General features: G+C 32.6%; 1 protein-coding gene across 2 annotated transcripts in view; it reads right to left on the reverse strand.

The window, feature by feature from the left end:
* LOC139090943 (probable serine/threonine-protein kinase DDB_G0282963) overlaps positions 1 to 14,992 on the reverse strand; it is a 123,526-nt gene that overhangs the window by 45,180 nt on the left and 63,354 nt on the right. For both annotated transcript variants that reach the window (XM_070640836.1, XM_070640834.1), the window contains exons 5-6: positions 9,757 to 10,510; positions 7,553 to 7,653 (exon numbers count right to left, since the gene is read on the reverse strand). In XM_070640836.1, coding sequence (XP_070496937.1) covers positions 7,553 to 7,653; positions 9,757 to 10,510 — 855 coding nt within the window. The remainder of the gene's footprint in view (positions 1 to 7,552; positions 7,654 to 9,756; positions 10,511 to 14,992) is intronic.

Consider the following 14,992-nt stretch of genomic DNA (forward strand, 5'->3'; position numbering starts at 1 on the left):
ATATACACAACTTTTTTTTCCGAAAATCTACGCCCTTCAGCAATATTGAATATACAAAATGTGCATAAGAGCAAAGTTTGTGCCGGAATCATTCATGAGAATGAAGACAGGAAGGCAAGTGTGTATGGCAGGGGGGTATGCAGGGGATGGGGGATTAGGGGTTAACTCATCATTCCTTATTTTTGGGAAGTAATATCAATTTTCTAAGGTTATTCGTAAAAAATCCAAAATTTTTTGTGATTCATAGAGAACCTCGCTCCTCGTATACTGGAGGTGGTATACTGGGGTGGACTCAGAGGGGAGTTTGAGGTTAACCCATCTCTCTATCTTTTTGAAGTAAATTCTTCAATTAACTAGAGATTTTCGTGAAAAAATTCCTAAATCCCTTATATTTTGGTGATTCATACAACCTTCTACCCCTCATGCCGGGGGTTTATTTGGGAATTAGGGGTTAACCCATCCCTCCTTCTTTTTCGAAAGAAATTTACCATTTGCTATGGATTTTCATGAAAAAATCTCAAAATCTCCCCTAATTTTAGTGATTCATAAAGTCCTTCGCTATGCCCCACCTGAGTCTTATTCCTGACTACACCCCTGCCGTACCATTCTTAAAGCAAGCTGACGAGGTAAAAAAATTTTTTTTTAAGCTATCTCCTTCTAAACTACCGCATTGAGTCGATGAAAATTGAAACTTAAGTCACAGCAGCACTTTATTATGTATGTATGTTTCATTTTAAATGAACGAATGAGCATAACGAGAATTATACATGAGAATATATACAGGCAAGCAATAGCACATGCAATGTTTAGGAATTGCTTTGTTGCAAGCAGTCATGTGTTGCTGTTTATGCTGTATATGTACAGTAAGAATAAAAAAAATTTATGAGCCACTCACACTTGCTTCATCTTAGAAAATATAAAATAATAAGAAGGAACGGAAGGTGGAACTATATTTGTATTTATTTTATGTAAGGATCTCTCCATTTTACTTCAATAAACATGCCCCAGCCATAGAGGAACGATGAAGAGAAAAAAAATTATTATTTATGGCGTTTGCACCGACAATAAAATTTTCTTCAACGCTAAAATGCATTACATCGTTGCCTTTAAATAACGACGAAAGGAAAATAAATTTTATGATTATTCTCATTTTTTTTGCAAACATAACTTTTCCCTTACTGCCTTAACATCTTCTCATACCTCTCTTCATTCCTCATTTTTTATTTGACTTAGTTCGTATGAAAAATTGCGACAATTACACTTATTTTTATATGAATATGTAGTGTATACTTACTTCCCCTTTTTTTCATACATTTAAGTGAGTAATTTGTAAGTACTATATAGTCATAATCTTGATAATAATGCTCAAGTTTCATGCGAATAGTAATAAAAACACCATTGGCCATTTTTATATTTAAAAATGCAAATGACGATCGTATAATTGCTGTTATTGCCACATTTAATATACTTCAAGTACTTGCAGAAATATATTTTGTTGACAGAATAGGATGTGGAAGTAGAGGCTTGGGATCATTATGTCAGGTATTTTGAGAATGATTGTATTGAGTGCCGTTAGATCATTTTGAGATGGACAGATAATTGGTATATAATTGAATGGGAATTATGTCAGTCATAATAGGCTGAGTGGACAAAACTAGCAATGTCAAGTTAATGTCCAGCTCTAATGTATTTTTGTCCTCTCGGGGAGTAAAATGAAGCAACTCTAAGTGGCTGAATTAGTTAGAAATCTATAACCTAGTGAGTATGCTCATTGGTACTGTAAGATACCCATTGACCATATGTTTTAATGTTAGGTCAATGATTTTTAGGTATTTTATGATAATGCCCTGAGCGACACAAATGAAGAAGGCTCTACTTGGCCGCTTTTACTAATACTAATTGGTATGCCAGCCATATGGACGCAATTTGCTCTTCACATGGAAACGGTTTCCATTCGGTATTAGTTAAGAAGGTTTAGCGAGACTTAAAAGCTCTGTTGCAAAGCCTTCTTCATTTGTGTCTCTCGAGTGCCCTGGATAATGCTTATGAAGCATTAAAGCATGTATTTCTCACATTTCATCTCTAAAATACTTCTAAATTATTAAAATTCGCCATAAACCACCATGTTCCTCTAATTTTTCTACGATTCCAAGTTATAAATGAACTGCCACATTCAATACAACACTAAAACATTCATATGTAGTTGCTCTACGTTTGTATCCATTCAAAATTAATAACGTGTGGAAACGTCATAATTTAGAACAACAACAGAATTTTTTCCAATAAAACACAAAAGACAGACACATAGAAAGAAAAAAGGTTCAATTGTTTGAAGTTTGAAGGGCGAATGTCATCAAAGAAGACACAATAAAAAGTCATGAAAGAAAGGAAGAAAAAAAGGCTGTTCAATAATCATAAAAAGCTCAAGAGTTGTAAAAAAAGCACACAAGAGAGAGCTTATGCTTTTTGAGGACGTTCACAGATGCTTATATGTTCAAGTGATAATCTTTTAAATATGACAAAAAAAAGAAAACTTTCTGTACTTCCGCAAAATTTTTAGAAGATGAAAAATTTTTTGGCATTTTTTACGACTTTCTACTCTTTTTGACTTTGAATGGAGGGAATATGACTGTTATTTTTGGCTTAGAAATTTAATTCGGTGAATATGGAATGATAGCAAGCCCCAGTGGATAGGGTTACAGTATCGGACTTGGTGGATAGTAAGCCCGAGCGACACAATTCAAGAAGGCGACGTTCAAGCTCCACCACGGAGCGTTTTTAAGTTCGCCAATTGGTAGCAACATGGCGTAGCACAATTATGCAGGAATGCCAGTTAGATGACAAAAGTCAAAATTTGTACAAGTTTTGCGATTCGGTCAGCAAAAGAGTCATATAGAAGGCATTTTATAGAGCCTCTAAGTCGGAGCATGGTTCCAATAAGTTAGTAAGGCGTCAATATGTGCCGATCGGGATATGACCAAATGGCGTCGATATAGCTTCCAAATGGAGACTGCTTTAATTTAGTATTAGGAAATGAGGTTAAGCATCATTTGTATCGCTCGGAAAGAGATCTCGAGGAAGACCAAATGATTCTTGGATTGGATGCAAACAAAAAACTCTAAAATCCATTACATTCCGAATTGGCACTAGTTCTCGAAGTATAGAGCCAGCTTTAGACGTTTTCTCCAAGCGACAATCAGTCCTCTTGCAATCCAGCCGAGGCAGTAAGTAAGTAAGATATAGAATAAACAACTTTAGCTGGTCGAGTCAACTGCTGACGATAAAAGTTGAACAATTTTCATTTAGAAATTTTATTCACAAAGTTTTTCAATTAAATTTGGATTTTTTTTCGTTGTTGTTTGTCAACAAATTTTTGGAAGCCGCAAACGATGGAAAAGAAGGAACAAACAATTTTCTGTGTAGAGTGCATGTAATCCTACAAGAACGAGAATTTATATAAATGAAAATTTTCTTATAGAAATGACTTTTCATGCTCATATTACACATTAGAGGATTTGCATGGCTACGATGCTACGAATGAATGGTTGTACTATGGCGACGAAAAGCTAATGTTGGAAAATGAAGACACAAAAAAAAATTGGAATTAATTTTATCTTGCTCATACTTCTTTCTTTTTTCCGTTTCATTGGCAATAAGCTCAGCTACAGATAAAAATATCCTCATTTAATTTTCATTATACAATCCTAGAATGGCTTTGATACTGTTCTGTATGTACAATTTCAAGAACAATCAAGATGAAGCTATAAAATTGATGAAACTTGTTCAATTCCTGTATTTGATATGCGTTGTAGTTACAACCGTTCATATATTGTGAAAAAGATTTAAAATTAAATTCTGCGATGGAAAAGTTTTTGGAAGCTTATTTCTGTTGTGAGAGAGAAGTTTTGGCATGTTGAGATGGAATACATCGACTTTTAGATTTTTTGGATGTTTAAAGTGATAAAATCTAATGGATTGCAATAAATAAAAGAGAATGTCGATAAAAATAAGGATTTATAGGAAGTTTATTGCAAACATCACTTGGTTGGCATTTGGGGACATTTAGGGGCATCTAGAGGCATCTATACATATCTAGAAGCATCTAGGGATATCTAAAAGCTTCTAGGAATATCTAGTACATTGAAACATGTCGAATACGTCAAATGGACATAAGAATAGGCTAAAAGTAGCAATGTTGAAAATCACTAAGCTTTCGAATAACTGATCCGAACAATACAATGCGGCAAATTGCATATATCACAGTAAAATTCGGTCGAAATCAGTAGTCACGGTGCTATCAAGGACACTTCGTCTCTTACCGTTGAAGCACCGACTGTGATGTCCTAGGAAGACCATTGCTACGTCATCTTATCAACTGTCAGACTCAAAGTTGTCCTGACGGCTTCGTAAAAGTTCATTTAGGCTCAATTTTACAGCGAAAAATGCTTTTTGCAGCATTCATCAGTTCGAGGTCTACGACATTCAATGTTGACTTCATATAATCTATATTATTTACCATAAATTAGTAAGATATGCGCCCCAATAACTCAACTTCATCATCCCTTTCATCAACCTTCTTCTTCATCTCATTATTCATATTTTCCATCTGAACAGGAAGCATTTCTGCTTTGTACTTTTTACAAAGAAAATAAAAAAGGAAAAAGACATTTTTGAAGAAAGGAAGAAGAGGCATAAGATAGAAAAACTTTTCGACATGAAGTGCTTTTTATACCAAAGTAGATGAAAAACAAGCAATCACGACAAATGGGTAAACTATGAACCTCTTCTGATTTTTTTTTATATATTTTTAGTTCCTCCATATACACACTACAGTCTACACACATGTGTGTATGTAGTAAAGGAATTACATAATTGAAGCATAAAAGTCGTAAACTTTGCATACATTTTATCAAGTTTATTGGAATTCATTATTACTTTTATGATGAATAAAAAAGCAATTTTTCTTTATTATCTTTCCGTTTTTCCTTTCATCAAATTCTTACTCATTTCATTTTCATCATTGCTATACATTTTTGTCATGGTAATGTTTGTGTAACAGACGCTCTCAACAATCAGAATTGAAACGAAATTGGTACATAAATAAATTTCTGTCATTCAACAAGGGACAATCGCTAATTGATGACCAAATTAGAGATGATATGAAAAGTTGAGTTGACCTTCATAGAGCTTTGATTAAGGAGGGGTAGGTCAGTTGGAGGAAGTGGAGGGGTCAACCTGTGTGCCATGACACGCATTTATTTCATTGATGTATTTTTGACATGTACAATAAATATTTTTCTAGGTTCAAAGTGTCCAATGGTACAAAAAAGGTTGTCCACTACTGGGATATGCACAGGAATAGTCCCAGGGAAACACTGTGATAGGCACTTAGGGATAAGCACTTAGATAGGCACTGATGTATGTACTGAGATAGGCACTTGGATAGGTACTGAGATAGGCATTCGGGTAGGCACTGGAAAAAACACTGAAGTAGATACTGATAAAGACACTGATATAGACACTGATTTAGGCACCTTGATTGGCACTGGGATAGGCACTGGGGTAACCGTTTAGTTAGGCACTGGGGTAAAAACTGGGATAATTACTTGAGTAGACACTGGGATAAGCACTTAAATAGACACTGGGATAAGCATTGGAGTAGAAACTAAGAAAGACTCTGGGGTAAGCACTATGATAGGCACTGATAGGTCTAGATTAAGCTTTGGGGTAAGTACTAGGGCAAGCATTGTGGTAGACAAGGCTTATCCCTCCATATATGAGCTCCAAACATGCTCCAACCTCCAATTTCCGAACAAACGTAATTCATGAACGCCTCAAATAATTGGAAAATTGAAAAACTTTATCATTTGTAGCTGTACAATTTCCCATTGAATAATTGTGATGGAAAATTTACTGTTATTGTAATTTTATTCAAATCCTTCCGATTGACTTTTTTTTTTCCTCTCTGTCGATACAAATCCTACTCAATTGATTTTTTTTTGTTCAGATTCATTCATAAATTATTTACAGTGATAAATTGAACTTTAAACTTTTTAGAGGGAGGCGGATGGATGGGAAAATTGAAAAACTTTTCGATGAGTGCTGAGTGCTGTGCTGGGGTATTTCTGGTTTTTTCATAAATTTAATGAGAACATGAAAAATGTTTTATGAGCACTTGAGTAAATATTTTTTGTTGGATTTAATTGTTGGACTATAAAGTTTTTGATATCTGATGGATATATTTTTGTCTAAGAGATAATAAGTTGATGTTTTATCCTCAAATGATATTGGTTGACCTTAAAATATAAAATTTTGGTTCAAAATTTAGCAAATGAACATTTAGTTTGGAGATAATTGATAAATTTGTCTTAATTAACTTGTAGTGAGCCTGCAGCATATCAACAAGAGAATATTTATTATAAAATCTGACTCATAATGATGTAAGGACCTTAGTGACCGAATAGTCAAGGTTTAAGAGCAATAAATATAAATTATCTCATTTAAAATTGAAAAGTACGATTCCTATAAGTTTTAGAATCCGCAATAGGCAACAATCTTGTAGCGAGCATCAGAGACGTAGCCAGGAAAGGTTTTGAAAAGATGTTCACACAGTAGTCAAGTGGACAAGTATAATAAGAAGCTAAGTGGACCTAAATAACACAAATTGGTGAATCGACCTGGCAAACATGGCTTTGATATGTTGCCGGATTCGAATTATATCCGACACAATGCCAGAGTCATGCCGGTCTGGTGTCGGACTTTGAATCGATTTGCCGATTTTTGCTGTTTGAGGTAACTAATTAAGAGTTTCTCTAAGGTAGTAATATGTACTGATCGGAGTAGGAACTCCCCATCCTCAATTCATGAATAAGAAAATTCTTTCAAAACTCATTAAATTTAAATTCCTCAATCCTTATCAATCTTTTATCCATCAAATCATAATTTTCACCATTAGTACAACCACGCCTGTCGACTAATACCCAAAAATTGTCAAGAATACATCTTTTTGCTCTAATTGCCTAATTAACCTCTCAATTTACAAAAGATTTTTCCTTTCATCACAAAACTTTTTCTTATTTTTCACTCACAATTTTCCCAACAATCTTAATGAATAGAAAAAGATTTTTTTTTTTTCTTTTGATCAGCACAAGAGCATCCCCTCCATTAGGTAAGAATCTAAACTTCAAACGCTCACAGCAAATTCAATCAATTATGTAAATTGAACTTGTGAGCTTCTTAGTCAATCGATTTAATACTTTTCCATCAACAGCTATAAAGTTATTGAATAACCCTTGTAATAAGAGGAAGGAACAGTCTCAAATGTCCCATTAAATCGATGATTTAAATCGATATGTAGAAAGGGAAAAAAATCAAGAAATACATGACAATAATACATTTTTATGCCTATTTAAATAAGTAGTTTGGATCATTAAACTTCATTGCATATAAAGGTAAGACATTTCATTAGATTCGTGGTTCCATTCACTTACTGACAGGTATTGAGTTATTTATGATCTCATAATATTAATGCTTTACATTAAACTTGACTTACCTTCTTTTCTTCTTCTTTTGCCGATGCCATTAAATGAGATTCGATTGCTTCCAAGTCAATGACAGGTAACGCTGTTTCGATATTATAAACATCGAATGCGTCTGTGGAACGAGAAAGGAAATGAAAGATCGAAATTAATTACTTGACAAAATATACTATGGTGCATGTCTTCGTGATAAGAATCCATTTATCTTTTTCAATGGCTATTAATTTTAGTTTATTGTGTTATTTTGCAATTTTTCTTTCATTTATTTACACGAGCAACAGTAATGTTCCTGTAGGGTATTTGTTCGTGTTATGAAGAGAAAATTGAAGTTATTATTGCTGCATTGTGGAAATTGAATGGGACTTTAAGTGGCTGTTTTTTGTAGTTTTATGGACTTTTTATTGTGTTTAATTGATATTTTTGGATGATATTTTGGTTTATGATGTTTTGCATGGATTTGACAATCGGTAGGTGCTGTTTTCTTATAGTATGCTGCTTATAGTATGGTTCCTTAAGTAGAATATTAATAGGTTATGCCCAGAAATGAAATAAATCTATATGAACTTATTTTAGATGTCAAACACTAATAAAATTGCAAATTAAGACAATTTTGGCATTTTGTTAAGGCTCGAATCCTAATAAAAACTAATAGTCAATGTCTCGACTTCAGTTTCCCCAATCTAAAAAGCCTCTTAAGACTGAATTGTCAATAACATTGATCATCATTCTAATTACAGACTCATAAAACTCCAAAATTGTCATTCAATTGGTATCAATTCAGTTCCATTCAAGTCTAGCCATACAAAACATTAATCAATAAACTCAACAAAATCATCGTTAATTATTCAGTTCTATCTTTAACAACCCTTAATTACCCACAGTATTGAAAATAACCATATTTATTAAAATCCAACACTTTAACAGCTTTGTGAAAACATTCAATTTGTCAATTTCACTAGACGACATTTCATTTCATTCATTTAATGAAATATTTACAATATGAAATTCCATCCCATAAAAAAAATGATTAATGTTGTCATAATCATTAAAATATTCTAACTCAATGAACTCATCATAGTCATATTAAGCGACGATATTATCAAAAGTAATTGCAAAAAATTTTCTTTGTAAATAACATTATTATTTTTTTGTGTTGAATTATTTAGTCTGCTTTATTATTTCATTTTTATCAAGTTATGGGTTATTGCTTTTGGGGGAGAAATATGAAAGAAAAATGAGATTCTTATTACTTAATAGACTATTAAAGTGAAATAATGATTCTTTTATTGTGGAATATAATGAACTTGTAAGAATTGTCGAGTGACATGTGAGAATAAAGACTTTTTAAAAGTAAAGCTTTTTTTTAAGTTTGAAAACCTTTCAAAATTTTTGAAATTTAAATTTTTTTAAATGTTTGTAAAACATTGGGCAAAATCTTTAAATTTTAAAAGATATTAAACTTGAAATTTGAAAAGCAAACAATTTATAATTTTGAAAAACTTAACTTTAAGCTTTAAATTTTGAAAAATACAAATTTTAATATTTTGAAAAACATCGAATTTAAAATTTTAAAAATTTGATCAAAAATTAAAATCCGAACATAACATTTAAAATTTTAAAAAGCATTAAATTTAAAATTTTAAAGAATCAAAATTTTGTTAAATTTGAAAACCTAAATTTTGAAAAAAAAAATCGATTCTTATTTTGAAAAATTAAAATTTGAAATGATTTTTTCAATTTATTTTATTTTTTTAAAGTTAATTCCTCAAATCTAATTTTTTTAACTCTCAATTTTAAAATTTTATTTTTTATTCACATTTTAATATTTTCCAAAAATCTTAGTTTCAATTTTTCAAAACTTAAAATTTCAATTTTTCCAAATTTTGATTTAATATTTTAAACTTTTGATAATGTTTTAAAAATTGTTGAGTAATTCATTAGAACTTTAAAAATTCACATTATAAGTCTTGAACCGTCCATTTATTTCAGCTCGACATTGACTTTCTAGTCTATGCCCTTTAAGTATTATTTACCCCAATCCATTTAACGTCTTTTCAAATACCAATTTTGTTTTGTTCGCAATTAACAGCCATTAACGACCATTGATATTTCATTATTTCACCATAAAAATTAACATTTCACCGCACAACCAAACCAAAACTTTCACCATAAAAAAAGAAGAAAAAAAAATCCATTTTCGGTTCTTTTATTTATTTACCTGAAATATCCTTTCGATTTTTCATTGGCACCTTTTTATCGTCATTACCGTCTTTCACAAATATTTTCTCACGCTCGGTATACTTTCGATTACCGACATTTAAATTATTATTATCTTTAACGTCACACTCACTCATGCTAAATTTCGGTGCGATTTCATTAGCTGTATTCATTTTACTGCTATTACGATTTTTAAATTCAACCTTCTGGCTCATCGCGATATTTTTAGAACTATCAATTTCTTTCGTATCGACCGTAACGTTTATGTCAATAACTTTTTTGATTGGCTGTACAATGGCAACACTATTTTGCATTTGCATGACACAACAATCAATGTCTTTCTCACCATTACGATGGATTGAATTGATTGCTTCCTTATCGGTCACGTCATAATCCGTACATGTATCAATATTATTCATTTTATTCACCATTTTACGAGTTTGTCTTGAAAATGTTTTTGGATTCTTTGGTAAATGTTTTTGAATTTTACGTGGTGTTGTTGTGATTGTTGTTGATTGATTTGATGTATTATTCCACAATTCTGTCTCGGTTGAACCACGAATAGGCAATTGACGCTCATCAAATGATAATTTTTGATATTTTGGCTTTACAATTGCTGTTGGAATGAGTCCATTATCCACTGGTTCACTTTTTATTAATGTATTCACTTGATTCACATTCGTCTCATTCTGTTGATGATCGGATTTTTTGAATACGATTTTCTCCTCAATTTTCGATAATGTTGCATCGCCCATCTGGATTATTTTAATGAATCATAAAAATAAACGAAATGAGTATCCGAGTTTATCAATAGAATAAATAAAATACTTTTCCAGAACCGCCACATATGTAGTTTTAATTAAAATTTACTAAAGCATGCACACATGAGAAACAAAAGACGAAAAAAATAACGAAAATGGTCATAATACTTTTCATTGTATCATTATGGCCAGTACGGCAAACTGTGAGAGATATTTAAAAATACATATATTAGTGCTATAAACATTAAAAATTATAACGTACATAGACACACACACATACACACTAGGGTAATGCATGATATGGTAATGTTCTAAGGGGGTCTGTTTAGAAATGATGTTTATATTGGATGTTATTCGATTTTTCTTTAGGGAAAGGCAAATAGACAGACTTCAAAATAAAAACATTGAGTCACTGAACAATCCGTGGACTCGGATCCTCACTTATGTACTTTAGGAGTAAGATCTGGCACTATTGAAACAGTTGACTTAGAATTGATATTTGCTAGGATCTATAGTGAGTCGAGGCAGCTCGGTGGCGGAATGGTTTCGAGCTGTGGTACCTAATTATTGTGATCCCAACCAAGTGATCATGGGCTCGAGACTTGGCAGAAGAAACTTTTTACTTGTCCATATTCAATTCATATTGAGCGAAAACTCTGCTCACAGACTCCCTTTGTAGTCTGAAGACAATTAGCTGACAATCGCGTCATAAGTGCATCTGTTGCATTCTCACTAGTTAAACAATCATTGGTTAACTGTATACCTCAGATATAACAGATAAATCTGCCAAAGACACCAACCCTAAGGGTTCTCGAGACTTAGACATCAAGACTACCCGGACTCGGTCTCGAGAATTTGCCGAATTCATGACTTCGGGAAACCTCAAGGCTGAGTTCAAAGTCGACTCGGATTGTACAAAATAGTCAATTCATGTCGACTCACCTCCATAAAAAAATATGAATCAACTCTGAGCTAGACCCCAAGAAAACCCTAACCAAACCCCTTCACCTCAATAAAATTCTAAGACATCACAACAGAACAACTCCCAAGTTGTTGCCCCGCTCTCTAAATAATTGAAGATTCCCAGTATGAATAAAAGAAACATACTCAAAAGCGTGTTGTATTTAACGAATAATAAGAACGAATACACATATCGAGAGAATGTCTGGCAATAAATACAATTGTTCCTAAAAATGTAATATGAACACAAATTTTTTCTTGTTGTAGATGTTCGATAAATGAGAAAAAAATATCAAGAAAAGAGAAAATGAGCATAAATATATTAATGTTGATGTGAAAATGAGATGAATGAAAATTGTTTGTTTATTCTATCCGAACGCCACATGTCTATTTCTTTTGATATGAGATCTCGTTGAGAATCTGTGGTGTAATTATATTAACTGGCAGTTTTCGGATGTATAGTGTCGAGTTTTTAAAGTTTTGATGACTGAATGTTATGAATTTTAGATTTTAGGGATTGTTAATGCTGAATTTTAGAGATGTTAATCGAGTTAGATGCCAATTTTGAATCTCTTACAAAAGCTACATGCTAGTGACAACGACTAATTAGATATCATGTCATATAAAAGTTACTTAATGACTATCTATCAAAAAATATGGCTCAACTTGAACAATTTGATGATTTTCATTAGTTTTCGTATCTAATCGTCCAACTGTCGCTTCATGATTGCAATAAAAGATCCAAAGACAGCACTAAGAATTCTAACTTTCAGCTTTCATGATGCAGATATACCACAATGCTACCTTCCCGTGGTGGTCGTTCTGTACCATGAGAGTTTGCCTGTTAGGAGTTAAAGCAGTTTCTTTGCCTATTAGGGAAAATAGACAATATTGATTGATATAAAGCTTAGCACGAAAACAATTCGATTCGTTTTTGGAAGCAACTTCATCGTTTAAGTAACATTTTGCATGAAAAGTCGACTCCAAGACCTCAACTAAGTCAAAATTGAACTCTTCTTTGAACTAACCCTATTTCTATGAGAATCTCAACATTCAATTACCAACAAAAAACATTTTAACTACAATTTGTCTGCATTTTCATGTCGTGTCGATCGGGCATATTCTTCTCTGATATACGAAACCATTATTACACAAAAGTTCTAGCTCCAAATTGACATATGTGATTAAAAAAGTTCATTTCCACATACATTTTCTTCATATCAACCACCAAAACATAATGTGTCCCATAATTATTCGTCATTAGTTAATTAATTAATTAGTTTCTGTCATAATTAATAATTTAAATATATGTATGATTATTGCCTAGACCGCACATTGATAATGAGCAGTCATTTGCATATTTTAGATAAATCAAATTTAGAGAAATTTTTTGTTCCCTTTAAAAAAAAATGGAACCCAGCACGAGTACAATAAATTTTCATTATGCTTTCCGAATTGCCTCATCATCTTCTAATGTTCAACTAATGAGATAAAACATTCTCAGTCTACATTGTCTATGCTTAATGTCTGTATATTCTTTTACAATATTAAAACGAAGAATTCAAGGCAGAGTTGTCTTGTTGATGGGTTTGGATAGGGCATATCAAGTTCTTGGGGTTATTTTGGTTGGTCCTGATTAGGGTCCTGCTAATAGGCCATAGGACTAGGCTCGGGGACTAGGGTCAATTCAGCGATTTAAACCTAATCTGACACCAAATCTGAGAAAAGAGCTGTGTAATGAGTATTGAATCGAGAAAGAAGGTTTAATTGTGTATTTTTCCACGCTTCATAATAGGCCCCGATAGCTCAGTGGTAGGAACATGTGACCAACATTTGACAGGAAATCGTAAGACGTGGGTTCAATTCCCACTCGGGCTAAGTTGTGGGGAAGTGTTCTTTCTTCTTTAGAAACCTAGAATTACTAAAGTTCTGAACTAATTTACAAATAATATTCTCAGCAAAATGGATTTGCCCCATATAAAAAATGAATAAAAGTCCAAATATCCACAGCATAGATCAATTAACAGATTTATACCACTCAAATTAGAGCTTCCAGAATTTCCGTTCCAGAGAAATTTCGGGAATCGGGAACGAGATTGGGAATTCCCGGGGAAATTCCCGTTTTTGGAAACCCTAATTCAAATGATGATTTTAGGATTTCTAAATAATCACAGGATTTCCTTTATCCGTTCCCAAGTTCCCACCAGATTCCCAACTCTGCCTTGCGGACTTCTATGTAGAATAAATTCCCATTTCTCTATCATGTATGAAGGGATTTGCGCAACAAAAAAAAAAATGTCTGATGTACTATTAAGAGCAGAAACATGCATGAATGTTAAATGAAGGCAATTTATCTTTAAAACAGTCATCAACGGGGCCAGGCATATGTAGTAGTAGCGAAAATGGACAATAGACTCAGAAAATGTAAAAATGTCGATTAACTGCTGAAATGAATCCCCTCCGTACAGCATGATAAATTGATTTTAACTTTAATTGTCATTGCCATCATGTCGTTGGATATTTAAAAACTTTATATCCACATTGCATACATATAAATTTTTATATAGATGGCGACCTCAAGCTTGTAGATTGTAGTCTATTCAGCCACACTCTATCAAGTCATGTTCATCCATTTGTTGAGTTTATGAATGGCGGAATGAAAAATGTGTGAAAGATAAAGGCACAAGAAGAATGTGACAAAATAATGAGATAATAAATTTTTTGATTTATTATTTTTCGCCATTGTTTGCCGGTTTTTTATTTTTTTCTAGCCATGCCAGCCCATGTCATAGCTATCAAATTCTTCTTTGCATTAAATATTGCCTGCCTTCTTCTTCTCCGTACCTTTTGTGTTGTTGTTGTTGTTTTGTTGATTTGAACTCAACGACTTTACCTTTCCACAAAAATAGCTTAAACCAATGGCTTATGGTGAGACACATTGTCGTTGATAAAAATGCCAGATGGGTCGAGTGGAGGTAAAACTTCCTATTGTCATTTTTTTTAGCACAGATAAAAATAAAGCTTTATTTTATGCGATTAATGAAGCTTTCAGGATGAAAAAAATATTTCGTTAACAGAGAAACTTTTTTTTTGTTGGATATTTGCTTAAATATTGGGGACAGAAAGCTGAAGCTTTGGCAATATGGAAATATTACAACTGGTGTTTTTGTCATTATCATTCTTAGGAGGGGTTCAATGGAGAAATTTGTAAGACATGGCTTAATAGTGGATTTTGTAGTTATGGATCTGCAACATAATAAGAAATAGTGCTGGATATTTTAAATTTTAAAAAGGTTGGGGAATTTTAAATTTTTGTTGCTGCAGTAAAATTGTTTATCAAGGTATGGCAAAGAATCTTTAAATTTTTGTTAATGCTTGAGATACCTAAACAGGATAGATAATGATAAAACATTACAGATTCGTCAATCTGCTCTAAATGGTTCAATTATGATGAACCTTGCCGTATAGAGTCGTTTAAAATGACAAACGAGGTTCTATGGCTTGCTATAGATCACA

The sequence above is a fragment of the Chironomus tepperi genome, unplaced genomic scaffold (genome assembly GCF_022539635.2).
Source record: "Chironomus tepperi strain 1889 unplaced genomic scaffold, CSIRO-AGI_Ctep_v1 contig_223, whole genome shotgun sequence".
In the NCBI taxonomy this organism is placed as follows: domain Eukaryota; kingdom Metazoa; phylum Arthropoda; class Insecta; order Diptera; family Chironomidae; genus Chironomus; species Chironomus tepperi.